The sequence below is a fragment of the Cyprinodon tularosa genome, unplaced genomic scaffold (assembly GCF_016077235.1).
Source record: "Cyprinodon tularosa strain WSP-4 unplaced genomic scaffold, ASM1607723v1 ctg19, whole genome shotgun sequence".
NCBI lineage: Eukaryota > Metazoa > Chordata > Actinopteri > Cyprinodontiformes > Cyprinodontidae > Cyprinodon > Cyprinodon tularosa.
The window spans coordinates 311,857-326,506 of record NW_024038678.1 but is presented as its reverse complement, the minus strand read 5'-3'; the positions used below and the strand labels follow the sequence as shown (position 1 = coordinate 326,506).

At 39.5% G+C, this 14,650-nt stretch overlaps 1 protein-coding gene across 1 annotated transcript in view; it reads right to left on the bottom strand.

The window, feature by feature from the left end:
* The window catches only part of cntn3a.1 (contactin 3a, tandem duplicate 1), a 144,654-nt gene that overhangs the window by 120,018 nt on the left and 9,986 nt on the right, over window positions 1-14,650 (bottom strand). Inside the window, exon 2 of the mRNA XM_038283120.1 lies at window positions 8,214-8,358. Within this exon, the coding sequence (XP_038139048.1) occupies window positions 8,214-8,268 (55 nt within the window). The 5' untranslated portion in view covers window positions 8,269-8,358. The remainder of the gene's footprint in view (window positions 1-8,213; window positions 8,359-14,650) is intronic.

Sequence of the window (14,650 nt, the reverse complement as noted above, 5' to 3'; positions counted from 1 at the left end):
CATGATCTAACTATTGCATATGTAAAATGTCAGAAGACCTGAAATTCAGCCAGACACAACAAGGAACGTTTTGAAGATTTATTCAAAGAATTCAGCAGACGATGCAGGAAACTGCTCAAAAGCGGATATGGGAACTTCTGAGAAAGATCGAGCGGGTTAGTGGCTGAACTAATTCTCGATTTTAGCAGTTCAACCAAGGAAAAAGCCACTAACCTTCTCACGATACGTGAGGAATAGAAGGAAGAGGTTTTAGGTTCCTCTACAGATCTCAGAACTGTGGTGAACTCAGAGCACTTTGACTCTGATAGGGAGTTTGTTAACGCTACATTGAGACAGGTAAACAGAGTAATGCAGGAACTTGCTCAGAGGAGGATTCTCCCTTTTGGTATTCCAAAACGGAGAGACAGAGCTGCTGGTCAAGGGGCAGAAAGCAGGTCAGAGCAGATAGAACAGCGTCAGGAAGAGCAATGCGAGGGTAAAGCCAGAATCCGGAATCCTGGCACAGAAAAACAAAGTCAGAGCCATGAGGGTAGAATCGGGTTTACAAATCAGGGGACTAGGCGAGAGGCAGAAATTTTGTCAACATCCATAAATAGGAAAACTCTATGAGGTCCAGTGCGAAGAATGATATCCGGTGTCCAGAATGATGACAGTATAACCTTCCTATCTTTTTAGCATACCAGCTCCACTTCCTGGTAATTTCTTCTAGTCAAAGCATAACCCATCCATCCATCCAATCATCCATTTTTCATCATGCTTATCTCTGCTGGGGTCGTGAGGGATGTTGGTGCCCATCTCCAGCCGTATATGGCTGAGAGGCGGGGTACACCCTGGACAGGTCACCAGTCCATCACAGGGCAACACAAGAGACAAACAGAACAAACAACCATGCACGCACACACTTACACCTATGGGCAATTTAGAGAAGCCTATTAACCTAAGGATCACGATTTGGACTGTGGGAAGAAGCAGGAGTTGTTGGAGAGAACCCACGCATGCACAGCGAGATCATGCAAACATCATGCAAAAATACCCCAGCCCGGGAATCAAACCCTGAACATTCTTGCTGCAAGGTGGCACTGCTACCTACTGCTAAACTTTGCAGCCCCTCAAAGCATTACCTGAAATAATTATGGAATTATTAGAAGACAAAAATTCTTAAAAATAAAACAATTTCTAAAGGGCACTGAGTTAACAGTAGGTCATAGTGTATCTTGGTTTAAATCATCGACCAGCTTTGTCTAAAATGGCAGCATGTGTTTTTCTATTGAAACTGTGTTTTTTGAGGTTTGTTTCACAATACTGCTATATGACAAAATATCCATTGATATAAAATGAATCATGACTGATCACTATAAAGGAGCTGAAATATTTACAAAATTTTACAGTTTTATTGCCAGGACCGCAGCGTCAAATGATTAACAGAAATTACTCTGATGTTGACATATAAAGCTGGAAAATGCGACCTTCACTCGGAAACAGCTACTGCAGTTTTAGTTCAAACTATGTTTGATAGTTCAGTTTTTGGCTTTAGCCACTTGTCAAAGCATTGAGAGCTTTTTTCTCTGCTCATTTTCTCTTACACCAAGCTCCAATGCCTTTCATTTCAACCAGATCATGGTGACATATGGGCTTCTGAAGATATTCATGCTTGCTGGTAATATACGTTAAGTTCAGAGTCTCAACAATTATTTACCATTAATTGCCCACTATTAATTTAACTATAACTCAGTTTCAATAAAATATATCTAAAAAAAAATTAACACCAAAAATAACTATCATCATTCTGTATGCTTTAAAACAAAAGACTGGGTCCTTCTCCTGAAAAAAATAAATAAATAAAATTTAGTAGTGAAGAAAACAATTGTGAAGGAAAAGAAAAGAATTGCAGTGCTGTTTGATATACATCAAAGTATTTATGCCACTGAGAGAACCTTTAAACATTACAGGTTTACATAATATATATATAAGCTATTGACTCATGAAAAAGCCTTGACATTTGAAATGTCATTCATAATGTCGGCATCCTGGCCAATTTGACACACTCTCTGACAATAATACAATACAACAGATACCTTCAGAAAAATACAAATTACATAGTAGAAAAGGGAATTGGAAATGTAAGCAAAATGTCTAAAAAGACTCTTAATGATATTTTTCAAGTCCAGCTACAAGCAAAACTTCCATCAGCGTTTACATCCAGCTTCTTTGAGCATTAGTGGAGTTAAGGAGATGTTTCAACTATCTCACTGGGAGGAGGTGCTTCCTCCCAGTGAGATAAAAAAATATGTTAATGGTTTTTGTTCAGTTTCCATGTCAGCAATTAGTAACAACACCTTATATGGTAAATTATTATTATAATTTTTTTTTGGAAGATGCAAATGACAGCTAAAAAGGTAAAATGTCAGGAATACATTTTCAAATAGTGTTATATCAATAGACTGAACACAACGTACTGAATCTCAAAGCTCAGTAGGAGATTGTTGGTCATCTCTTGGATGCTCGGGGTGGGGGCTCTATTGGGCTGGTTTGGTGGCGATCGGGTTTGTGGGGCTCGGGTTTCGGCCCTTGTCCTGTGTCTGGGGGATCGGCGTCTGGGGGGATGGAGTACTGTCGCGCATTGGTTCCTGGGGGGGGGCACAGCCCTATGCTCTTGGGAGAGCTCTGTTGGGGGGCTTTCTTTGTTTTTGTTTGGTTGCATGTGACTCTTCCTTGTGTCTGTTTGCGGGTGCTGCTACAGGTTTTCCCTTGGGTTTGCAAACATTTTTATCTTCTACAAATACAGCAGTTTATTTTATGTTTTTTTTGTCTTTCTTTTTTCTTTCTCTTCCCCTGTCCACCTGTCATGTTTGGCATTACTAATCTTACTTCTGTGATAAAAATAAATCTTAAATAAATAATAAAGCAGTATTGGATGATGTTTTCCTCCTGACAAGCCTCCCTTGGCAAAGCAAAACTGTTGGGCAGAGCACGGCACTCAGATTCCAATTTTGTTACCATAATCCGGAACAGGGAGCAACATAAATAAATAAAAAAATTCTTGGTCTTCATTTTATGTGCATAACCAGTTCTAATTTTCATCATTACCTTTCTGATCCCCCTGCTTATAACACTGAAGTTATGTATAACTCATTAGCAGGAGAAGTCTCTTAGAGAAGAGACAAAAGGTCTTCATTGTGATTAGCTAAAACTCTGGGGATTTTTAGTTTAGAGCTAATTCAGGTTCAAAGAGTCAGTCATTGCTATTGCAATGTTTTATTTTTCCAATACTTTTCCTGACCTGAAGAATACATTATGTGTCAATTAAGTAATTTGTTGAGCCAGGAAATGTGTCCTTCCTCTCAGATTGTTACAGTATCCAACTTGAAAGTCATATTTTTGGAAAAGTTAACACTACCAGATTAGGCTGACAACAACAATCTTTGCTTTGGGTGTTACTACTGATTAAAGTAGTCTTAAAATCGCTCATTTCCGCATCAGTGAGTTGCTCAGAATAAAGTAAGGGGTTAAGGGTCAAAGTGGTCCTGTCATACCTATGTTCACATGCTTGTCAGGTTTAGCTGCTAAATTTAAACTACAGACTGAGAGCAGGAGGGGTCTGAAGCACAAAGTTCAGAACATAACTGCAGTCAACTCTCTTTTCTCAGTCACTGTAGGTGGGCTCAACCCAACGTACTGTGGTATCCAAAAATAGATGCTAATACTGATTTTTAATCGAACTGCTTCCATCTCTACAATGCAGGAGTGTTTAAAACGGTTCCACTTGGCTTTGCAGTTCCACATACTGACACATGCAGTATTCATTGGGAAAATAAAAAGTGGGCTGTATATTTATTCTAAAATAAAAAAATAACCTACCATCATTCCTGTTAAATTGAAACTGTATTGCTGTTATTTAGTTCACTGAAGCTAGAATACATTCTTAAACACTTTGGCTACAGATACTAAAAAATGTTTTATTTTCTTATCAAAAGTGTAAATCTAATAATATCGCTCCACTCTTAAGATTCCAAGTTCTACTATTTTTTTTATTTATAAAATCGCATATCATAACACTGTAAAAATGCGTTACACCTACTCAAGCAAAGTGAGGATTTTTTTCTATTTATTCAAAGGAGAAAAACCTTGATTGCTGTTAAGAGCCTCAGCAGCAATGTTTGTTTTTGTTTTCACTTCTGGCAGCTAAATTGTACCTTTCTATGATTTCTTACAGTTATGCTTTTGCAACTGCTGCTAAATTGTTAGAAAACAATACTTTAATGCTTTGCTTCAAAGTATTGGGTAAAATGAATAAGGGGTGTTTTCTATTTATTTCATGGACAGAATTTAAGCTTATGCTAGAATAGCTGTATTTAACATGTCTGACATCTAAAATTTCAAATAAAATTTGATTTTAATAGAAATCCAACATGAAGCTAGGTTTATTTAGACATGCAAAAACATTCACACCAACACTGCTAATATCTTTAGAACATTTGAGATTCCATCTTCATAATGACTCAACCCTAAACAAATATACTGCATGTATAGGCCATGTGTGTTGTTTAACTTCTGGCATCAATACAACTGTCATATGAAGGCTTCAGATGGTTGATAAAAAAAAAATTAACAAGGAATATCCCAACAACAAATTAATACTTTCAATAGGATACAATTTTAGGAAAACTTCAAAACAGTTGAGAAATAAAATCATTGTTTCATGTTCTGAAATAGAAAGAGCATAACACAATTTTTATGCTATCAAGATATTAATAGTATTATTTAGAGGGGGCAACTATGGCCCGTAGTAATTGTGGAAGAGCTGCAAAGGTCAACATTTATGGTGTAGAACCTGTGAACCTACAATCAATGGAAAACTTATAGCTGAAGTGGAAAACTGATGTTGGTGATGTTTCCATTTATGTGACTGAGGATGAGCTATTTTGGAAAAAAAGAAAGATATTCATTTATTTTAAATATTTTTCATTTAAAATGAGTTTGTCTTTTTTTTTATATAACTGCAAATACTCCTGTTTTCATTTGCTCTACAATCTTTTTATTTATTTTTTGGTTCCTTTGCATATTCATTTTTGGTCTTATGCCTACCTGTATATTTTCATTTGTTTTTGCGTTGCAATGACACATGAGTTTCTATTCTTATCAAATTAAGAGAAGGTCGTGGACTAAAATTGCAACTGGATCAAGACTATGGTTAGACATTGAGAATCAATAAATAACTGGAAGCTTTTCCAACCTTTAAATTCTTCCGAAGTTGTTCAATTTTAAATTTTTTTTTGTTTTAAAAAAAATGGGGTCTTTTTAATATTTTCTTCCATTACTTTACATCTTGACCTAAACATCTAAACCTTTCTCTGTCCACAAAAGTAAAACATCACTACTTCCACGTCTGGACAAGTGGAACTGAGCAGTATATAAACTCTGATACCTTCCTGCTGCACTGCTTACCTACTGTTCAGACACCCAGCCTACCACCACAGTCTAAATAGGGTGAATAAAACAAGAAAACTGTCCTATACATACTTACTATATACTATACATAATACTTTTGTTAGCCTTATACAGTAGTATGTAAGCTTTTATGATTCTTCTCCTTAAAATAATCAGAATTGGGAATCAATAGAAACCAGAATCATTCAAATTAGTAGGCTACCAAACCTTAACCAGGGCAGAGGCATGGTAGTAAACTGATCAATTTAATAAACAACAGGGTGACTTTGCATAGCACTTGAAATTACAGAAACCAGATAAACCATTAAAGTAGAAGAATGGCAAAGCAGCTTAAATTCTAATTGGAATGAAGGATTACATGGTTTAAAGTAGGGCTGAAACAATTAATCCAATTAATCATGATTAAATGATTATTTGAAATAATCACCAACTAATTTAGTAATCGATGAATCGTTAACTGGAGTATAGAGACTGTAAAACATGCCTTTAACTAACACAGCAACCCACTTAGAGCACTCATTATACCAAAATTGTGAAGAAAAAAAAAATTAAATATTGTGCAATTAAGACTAAAAAAAGTTTTTGGCTGTCAATATGCTCTATCCTGAATTCCTCAATTGGAAATATTTCAGTTTCACCTGGTTTAATTTTGTAAAAAATTTTCTTTAAGGAACCTATGGCCATCGGATTATTAATCAATTAATTAAAAAAATTATGGACAGATTAATCGATTAGCAAAATAATCCTTAGTTGCAGCCCTAGTTTAAGGTGAGTGCAATCAACCGCAACATGGAAGAGATACAAGGAGGCAAAGGAAGGAAGTGGTAAGCACCAGAAGTCAATAGGACCATGATGGTGGAGGAGATGCTCACCCTCAGTGGCATAGTTGGTTAAACAAGAAAACAAAGAGGTGTGAAAAGGATGCCAGCAGGATGAGAACAGAGGACCGCACAGACAGGTAAATGAAAGTCACAGAAAGGGGCTGAAAACAGAGGGAGTCAAATTAACTGAAAACACAAACAGGGGTGGATTGTGACAAACTAATTAAGAAATAAAAATGCATGGGAAGCTCTGTACATTATCTTTCAAGTACTTTTAAACCCTGATTTTTTTTCCACTGTACCATACTGTACAATAATCTATAAATGTAATACATTCATAGATCATACAGACTTGGAAAAAAGTGGTTGTTTTTCCAATTCAGCTGACCAGTTTATAGCTGCAACACAGCAGCTGTATGTAGGTTAGTGGTGCAGTATCTGTGGCCACAAAGAGAATCCTTCTCCTTATCAGTGCAGTCTTGCTCTACTCACTCCTTCTCACACATAGTACACACCCCTGCCTCAGGCTGTTTAGACCCTCAGAGAGGAATAAGAGAAGAGGTTGTTAACTTTACATGAACTCGCTTCGGGAATGCCTTCCCCTTGGCTTGGGTGCTCTCCCACACAGCCAAAGCCCAGTGTCTGAGAAAAACAACAATACCTTAGCTTATGGATCAACTATAACCAAGTAATACTCTTTGGCTCTTCTCTGCACAATACTGAAGGTTTATATATCAAAACATTAAATATTAGTTCAATATTTTTTCTTGCGCTGAAGACAGAGGCTTTAGACATCTAGGGTTTTATGCCACATAGCTTGTAAGTAGAGCACATGTAATGGAAGCCCACACTGAATATTAATGCTCAGTTACTATGTGTTCCTGCAGAGCATCAGCTTCAAGAGCGAGACAAGGACTGTGCAGAATAATGCAGAAACAATTTAGCCCTTGTTTCACTGTCAAGCACCAAATTGTTATAAATTGATAACCATGACATTGATTTGTGCCACTAATGATTGCAAGATTAGATTTTGGGGTCTTACATAGCAACCAGGTCTGAAAAGCCTTATTAAAATCATTTTTTTCTCTGAAAAAATTGTGGCATGTATGAGGCATGTGTTTAAATAAGATCAAATGTTTAAAAGAGTGCTCAAGCAGAATAAATTAGCTTATTTGGAAATTCAGTTAAGGTCCTATCCATCAGGAAGCAATTCCCAGTGGAAAACCTAATCAGGCATCAAGTGATGTCCTTGAATTTAGCGATAAGTTGTGCTAATTGCTATGTACATAGATTTAGGTGTCAGCTTGCTTGTCTGCTTTAAGGAAAATGGAACACATAAAAGGCAAGCCTGCATGCTGACAGTCACCAACTCTCTCATGCACACACAGCAATCAATTTTAGACCCAGCTGCAGCTGATTTTGAATGAGGCAACATGAAAAGATTACGCTTTCCTCCAGACACTCTGCTCATGCAGTAAAGCTTTTATTCATTTTGTTCTCCAATCTCTGGATCCGATGATTTGAGGAGAACTCATATCAGCCCCTGAACAGCTTATAAAGGGAGATACATTAGGTCTCTCATTAAATGCTAGATCAATGTCAAGATTTCTATACCGCCACCTGTGTAGTCTCGATTAGGAAAACAAATTCAAATTGTTTTGGGCAATTGACTTCACTGTCAACTGCTACAGGTTACAGCTTTTGTTTTATTCTTTTGTTAACCATTCTTAACGCCTTTTAAGGTTTGTATTAGTTAGGCAGTAACGAACCAAGGAAGTTGAATACATCTGTATGACACTGTTCATTTTTGCATTTCCAAAAGTGTTTGCAGTTGTAATGAGACGAAAAGTGTAGAAATTCCAAACTTTTGCAGGGAACTGTAAGTCTTTACAAAAAAAAAAAAAAAAGAAGAAACTCGACAAATTTATGTTTGGGGAAACTAACCTGTCAGACCCTCCACCAAAGACACCAGCACTAAAAGTTTCCATAGCAACTCCATTTTAATGGTCTCGGATGAGAACAAGCTTAGATCCAATCACAGGAGCATAGAGTTCTGGCTTTGTCCTTTCCAGTTATGTTCAGTGTTCATCTGTCAGATAAAAAGAAAAAGAGAAGGAAATATTAGTGAGTCACAACCCGTCACATCAACAAGGACAGTAGCAGGATGTGCTTGAAACAGAAAAAATTGAGATTCTGAAAACTCATAACATTTACAGAGCTATAAATGTGATATTCAGTAGTGCTTGCTGTGAAGTTTTTTTTTTTAAGTAAGCCTGATATTGCAGAACATGTAGTGCATTCGAGAAAAGCACAAATAAACTGTCTTCTTTTGCTCAAACCTGCTGAGACAAACAAAAGTTAGCTTGCTTGTCAGACAAGACCCTAGCATGTAATAAAGCATTATGCCAGCTCCTTGAAATCTTCTTAGCTGGATTAAGCATTTCTGACATAAAGAGCTGACTATATGTAGACCAAAGCCATTTTCTAGTCTCCCTGCAAAGACTTGCAATTGATTTTTCTCTCAAGAAATTTGCTGAAACCCATCTCAGCTTCCTTAAATTAAACCGCCCCGAAAAAAAATTTGAATTGATAAAGAGAGTCCGTTCTAACCTGGTAACAGAGATTTGGCTATTTGTCTAAATACTTCCAATCCCACCAACATGTTGATAGGAGAGATCCTCTCCCTGGTAACGCAGTAGATAAATGTTTGCTTATGAGAGGCAGGTCATAGAAACAGAAAGCTGGATGGGAGGAAATTAAGTATTGGCTTTGTTCAAACTGGCTCTCCTTGGGACATTTAACTGACTGATGGTGCAGCTTGCTCTGACTACACACCATCAGCAGGGTGAAATGAATAAGAGGAAGAAATTATTAGAAATGCAAAGTATAGTCTATCAAGAGGCAGGGTGGGGGGGAAAAAAGAAAGAAACAGACAACTGAAAGATTATACCCTTATACTTTCTCAGTTATCTGCGCGCCTCCTATCTTTGGAGCACTGAAAGGCATGACAGAGCATACTGATGCTTAGACTATATCAACAGCCTTCCCCTGACACGTTTGCCTGCACTACCTCTTTTTCCTGTGTGTAGCATTAAAGGCAGCACTATTTCTGCCTATAAATCTCATTATGGAGATTAGGTTTAGAGTGCCAACTTAGTTCCAACTTATCTCGCAGTTATTAGGATGCAAATGTCATGAGTAACTGTTGGCTTTTAATAATAAAACAGAAAGACTTTAAATCCTCCTTTTCTGCTCCTGGATATTTTTGGAGTTCTCTGCCTTTGAGGAAATCATTGTGAAATGTGCTGAATAAATTACTTTAAAAATGCATTTAAGTAAAAAAAAAAATCTAGTAGTGAGGAATTCAGAAGGGCTTTTTTTAACCATCTTTAAGCATATGCATCTTTTAATGGTGCCTTATATTGCATATGCATCTTTTAATGATGCCTTATATTCATATGTGCAGTAATTAAGTCAAATGTATTTCTTCTGATAATGTAGATGTGTGGGCGTCCCGCTGGTTTGAAGATTGAGCTGTCTCTGCAATTTGTTACACACACATATAAAAAGCATCGTCAGAATCTATTAGAGTAATTGTTTTGTCAGCCATGTAAATCTTTTACCGTCTGGTCATCTAATATTCATTTATCTACTCTTAATGAAAAACAAGTGAACTCTTCCAGATTATATGAACTGGTGTGAAACTTCATTCATATCTGCTGGCCTCTGACAGCAATCCCTTGATCTCTATTATTCAGCAAGCTCTGAGACAAGGCATCAGACTGCAGGGCTGGAGAGGCGGGTGGAGGAAGTAAGAGAAATCCTTTTGATCCAAAGCAGCTCGGCAATAAGATGACGGGGGAGTCTGGGAGTGTCCGCATCAGTATTTGACTTCCTATTCAATACAAATTAATTACCCCCGTGGCCTTAAGTGCTTGTGACAAGGCCGATGGCTCACTTTCATCGCAAGCAGATTCTCCCATTTGTTTGCTGTATGAGATGAAAGTTAATGATAGGGAAGGCTTTCAAACTTTGCCTTTCATGTTTCAACCTCTTTTATGTCACTGAAATACTCAGAACTTGAGAAATGGGATACATGTCAGACTAAAATGACAGGAAAGGCTTGACCGCTTCCCAGAGATTGCACAAACTGTGTAATGTAAATGTAAATGCCCCCCCACCTCACAAAAAATGCCCCCCATCCAAATGCAAATGGTGTACAATTTAGACAAAATATTTACATACTATAAACAAAAAGTGTGTTATTTTTATTTTCTAACTGGCTGAGTTTAAAATCAGATTAATTTTTTTTTTCAAGCTGCCAGAATTATCAGTCTTATTTTCATTTGGTTAATGCAAATATTAGATAATCAGATAATTCCACCTGGACATCATGATTATTATTGTGTCGCAATCTCCAGAACTGTGGTACGTTTTGCTGGCAAAAAGGACTGCATCCCTCTTTGAAGAAGACACTTAGAGGTGTAAACCCAGCATAACCATGCTGATAATGTCCGTTTGAACAACGAATGAAGAGTTTTTAAATCTCAGCCTGTCGATCAACTACAATAACACCAAGTTTAGTCCTGGCCAGACACTTTGAACCTGAGGTGCCCCTTTTCCACTGTGAGCTAGTAGACAATACCGGGCAGCCAGTTTTAAATGTCTAGAATCAAAGGTAAGCCATTAATTACACCTGGTTATTCAGCAAATTCTCACTTATAATCATCAGACTAACATTACCTTGATTGTTTTCCCTTGATTAAATAATTAATTAATTAACCATAACCTGTAGTTGCAGTTATCAATAAATGAATAATCAAGTCTGTAAGACTGGAAAACAGCTTCTTATTTGTTATTAAATAAGTACATTTATAGGTGTAGGTTTGTTATCATTTTTAACAATCTTTGACTTACAAGGCAAGAAACACTGCTCAAACAAACATCGATGAGAGCTGTGCCGGGACGTTTGCTGTGCCTGTCAGGGTAGTGTCCAGAGGTTGGAGGAGCTACCAGGAGACAGGCCAGTACAACAGGAGACGTTGAGGAGGCCTTATGAGGGCAACAACCAAGCAGCAGGAACGCTACCTCTGCCTTTGTGCAAGGAGGAACAGGAGGAACACTGCCAGAGCCCTGCAAAATGACCCCCAATAGGCCACACATGTGCATGTGCCTGCAAAAGCAGTTAGAAATCGACTCCATGAGGATGGTAAGAGGACCAGAAGTCCACAGATTGGGATTGTCCCACAATTGCTGAAGGGAGGAGTTGAGATGTATTCTCTGTATCTGATTTAAGACAAAGGTGTGAAAATAACGTGTCTCATTGTGAATAAGACCACTGTCGAATCAGTCCAGAAATATCCAACAACATCAATTAAAACAAGCGCCTCCTTCAAAGTGTTGCTTCCTGTGCCTGACACAGCAGCAGCTGCCAGTACTAGCCGAGGTATCATTGTGACCTTGATTGGAGCCACTCGTGATTTCCCCATGACCAGAGCACAATGAACACATCCATCTTTGTTCACTTGTCTCAGATATGAGCACTGTCCATAACCACATGTGCTTGTATCAGAAAAATGATGTGGCAACTTTTCCACAACACATAGCAGCGTGGTTTGGTGATTTTCTCCAAAATTCATAAGATCATTCTTCTAGCGCTCCCACACAGGATGCAGTTCATAGGGGAGGGGATCGTCCCAGCCTATGTCTCATATTTCCTGAAGCACCCTTTTTCCAGTGAGCAGGAAAGGGGCAACAAATACCAGTGGGTCAGAAATGGATGCATCTGTTAACAGGATACCAAGTCATGTTGCTGGCTGTTCTTTTAGGCAGACCCGAAATCTTAGCTTGTCTGATTCGATGTGCCAGTGGATCCCCAAGGATCAGACCAGATCCAGAGCTTTCACTTCAGCAGCAGGCTCAGATAGTGGTATAATCTCTAGTACAGCTCTGTTATTACACACAAACTTGTGCAGTCTTAGTCCACCTGTAGCACAGAGTTTCATATTTACTATACTGGTAGCACCATCATCAACATAAAAGTCCTTCATGATGAACTTTGATCCAAGGGGAAACTCAGTCTTATTACCTTTAGTGAGCTGTTTCAGTCCATAGTTAGCTCATCCTGGTGATGATGCCACATCAAAGAGATGAACTTTCATTCTGAATTCCTGTGTCTCTGCATTGAAGAAGCGTACATAGTCAGCTTCATAAACATAGAACTGATGGCACATCTTTTATATGTTGCACATCAATGCAATGTGGTGCTGTCTGAATCTGAGAAGCACCATCCTGATTATTTAACAGATCTGGGCCTGACAGAAAGTGGTCATTTAGGCTTGTTCCCTTATGCTTGGCAGAACAATCAAAAACCACATGGAGTTTATCAGTTTTTTTTAGAGTGGTGGGCAGAGTGAGGGGATCCGTTTTGGTGGCCTTAGGATTGCGTCTCTGCTTTTTGCAGATGATGTGATCCTATTGGCTTCATCAGGTCGTGATCTGCAGCTCTCGCTGGATCGGTTCGCAGCCGAGTGTGAAGCGGCCGGGATGGGGATCAGTGCCTCCAAATCCGAGGCCATGGTCTTGAGCCGGAAAAGGGTAGAGTGCCTTCTCCGGGTCAGTGGGGGTGTCCTGCCCCAAGTGGAGGAGTTTAAGTATCTTGGGATCTTGTTCACGAATGAGGGAAGAAGGGAGCGGGAGGTCGACAGGCGGATTGGTGCAGCGTCTGCCGTGAAGCGGGTGCTGTACCGGTCCGTCGTGGTGAAGAGAGAGCTGAGTCAAAAAGCGAAGCTCTCGATTTACCGGTCGATCTACGTTCCTACCCTCATCTATGGTGATAAACTCTGGAACATGACCGAAAGAACGAGATCGCGGATACAAGCGGCCGAAATGGGTTTCCTCCGTAGGGTGGCTTGGCTCTCCCTTAGAGATAGGGTGAGAAGCTCGGTCATCCGGGAGGGACTCGGAGTAGAGCCGCTGCTCCTCCACGTCGAGAGGAGCCAGTTGAGGTGGCTTGGGCATCTGTTTAGGATGCCTCCTGGACGCCTCCCTGGTGAGGTGTTCCGGGCACGTCCCACCAGGGGGAGGCCCCGGGGAAGACCCAGGACACGCTGAGAGACTATGTTTCTCGGCTGGCCTGGGAACGCCTTGGGGTTCCTCCTGAAGAGCTGGAAGAAGTGGCTGGGGAGAGGGAAGTCTGGGCCTCCCTTCTTAAGCTGCTGCCCCCGCGACCCGACCCCGGATAAGCGGAGGAAGATGGATGGATGGATGGATGGATGGATGGGCAATATACCATCTCTCTTCTTCTTTCCCTTGATCACAAACCTCCTCTGCTTCGTCCTTTCGGGTAATTTCATCCATAAAGTTCACTGTACCTGTCATCTTTCACCAACTTTCTTTTGAGGTGACTGAGCCATACCATAGCTTGTTTCTTATTGCTAGGGAGATAGGGTCTCTCTTTAAAGCGGAGTGACATCTCATAATGTCCATGACTGTTTCTCCTAATTCCTTCAACACATCCAGGAAGTGCAAGTCATCTTAGGAAACAGTCTTTCCATCCTTGTTAGTCTCTTTAAAGTCAGATTCAAGGACCCAGAGGACCTCTGCTGGGGTTACAGGAGGAAGCTCTCTGACAGAAACCTTGTGACACATATTGGTGCTTATTGGTGAGTAGTGATGAGGTAATGAACAGCCTACAATACTCCGTCCAAGATCCGTACGAACAGCATAAGGTTCATTGTCTCCTCCCAGGATTGACCGCCGTGGTGCCAGTGCTCTTGAGCAATAGTAGCCGATCAGCAGACCAACTTCACACTCCAGCTGTGGTGGGATTTCATCTATTTTGATTAGATGATTCCAGTTCTGTGCCATGTCACAGGTAGGATTCACTGCTATAGAGTCCTTGGTCTAAACAGGAAGGGGATTGATGTAGGTGGCAGAGCTGTAACCCCTCACTCTCAAATCTGACACTCTTTGACTATGCATTAATGAGTCCTTTCCTGTCGTTGTTAGCTTGCACCTTACAGGATGCATCATAACCTGCAAACCGTTGCCAACTTCTTCATCAATAAAAACTGTGTCACTTTGACTATCACGCAGAGCATAGACAAGTCTTTCCGTACCTAGATTACTGATGGAAGAAACCTACACAGGCACGATCATCGAAGTGTTAGTAAATGACTCCTTAATTGTCACACTGAGAGACAATGTAGATGCTATTTCTTTGTTATTTAATTTGGGACTGATGCGGGTTTAGCTTTGGTATATTGATCATCATGAAGATGTGCAGGATATCTTCCTTTACAATTTTCACATGAAGGTCTATAGCGGCAATCTTTTGAATTATGGCCTATCCTCAAGCAGCCATAGCAAAGTTTCCTGTC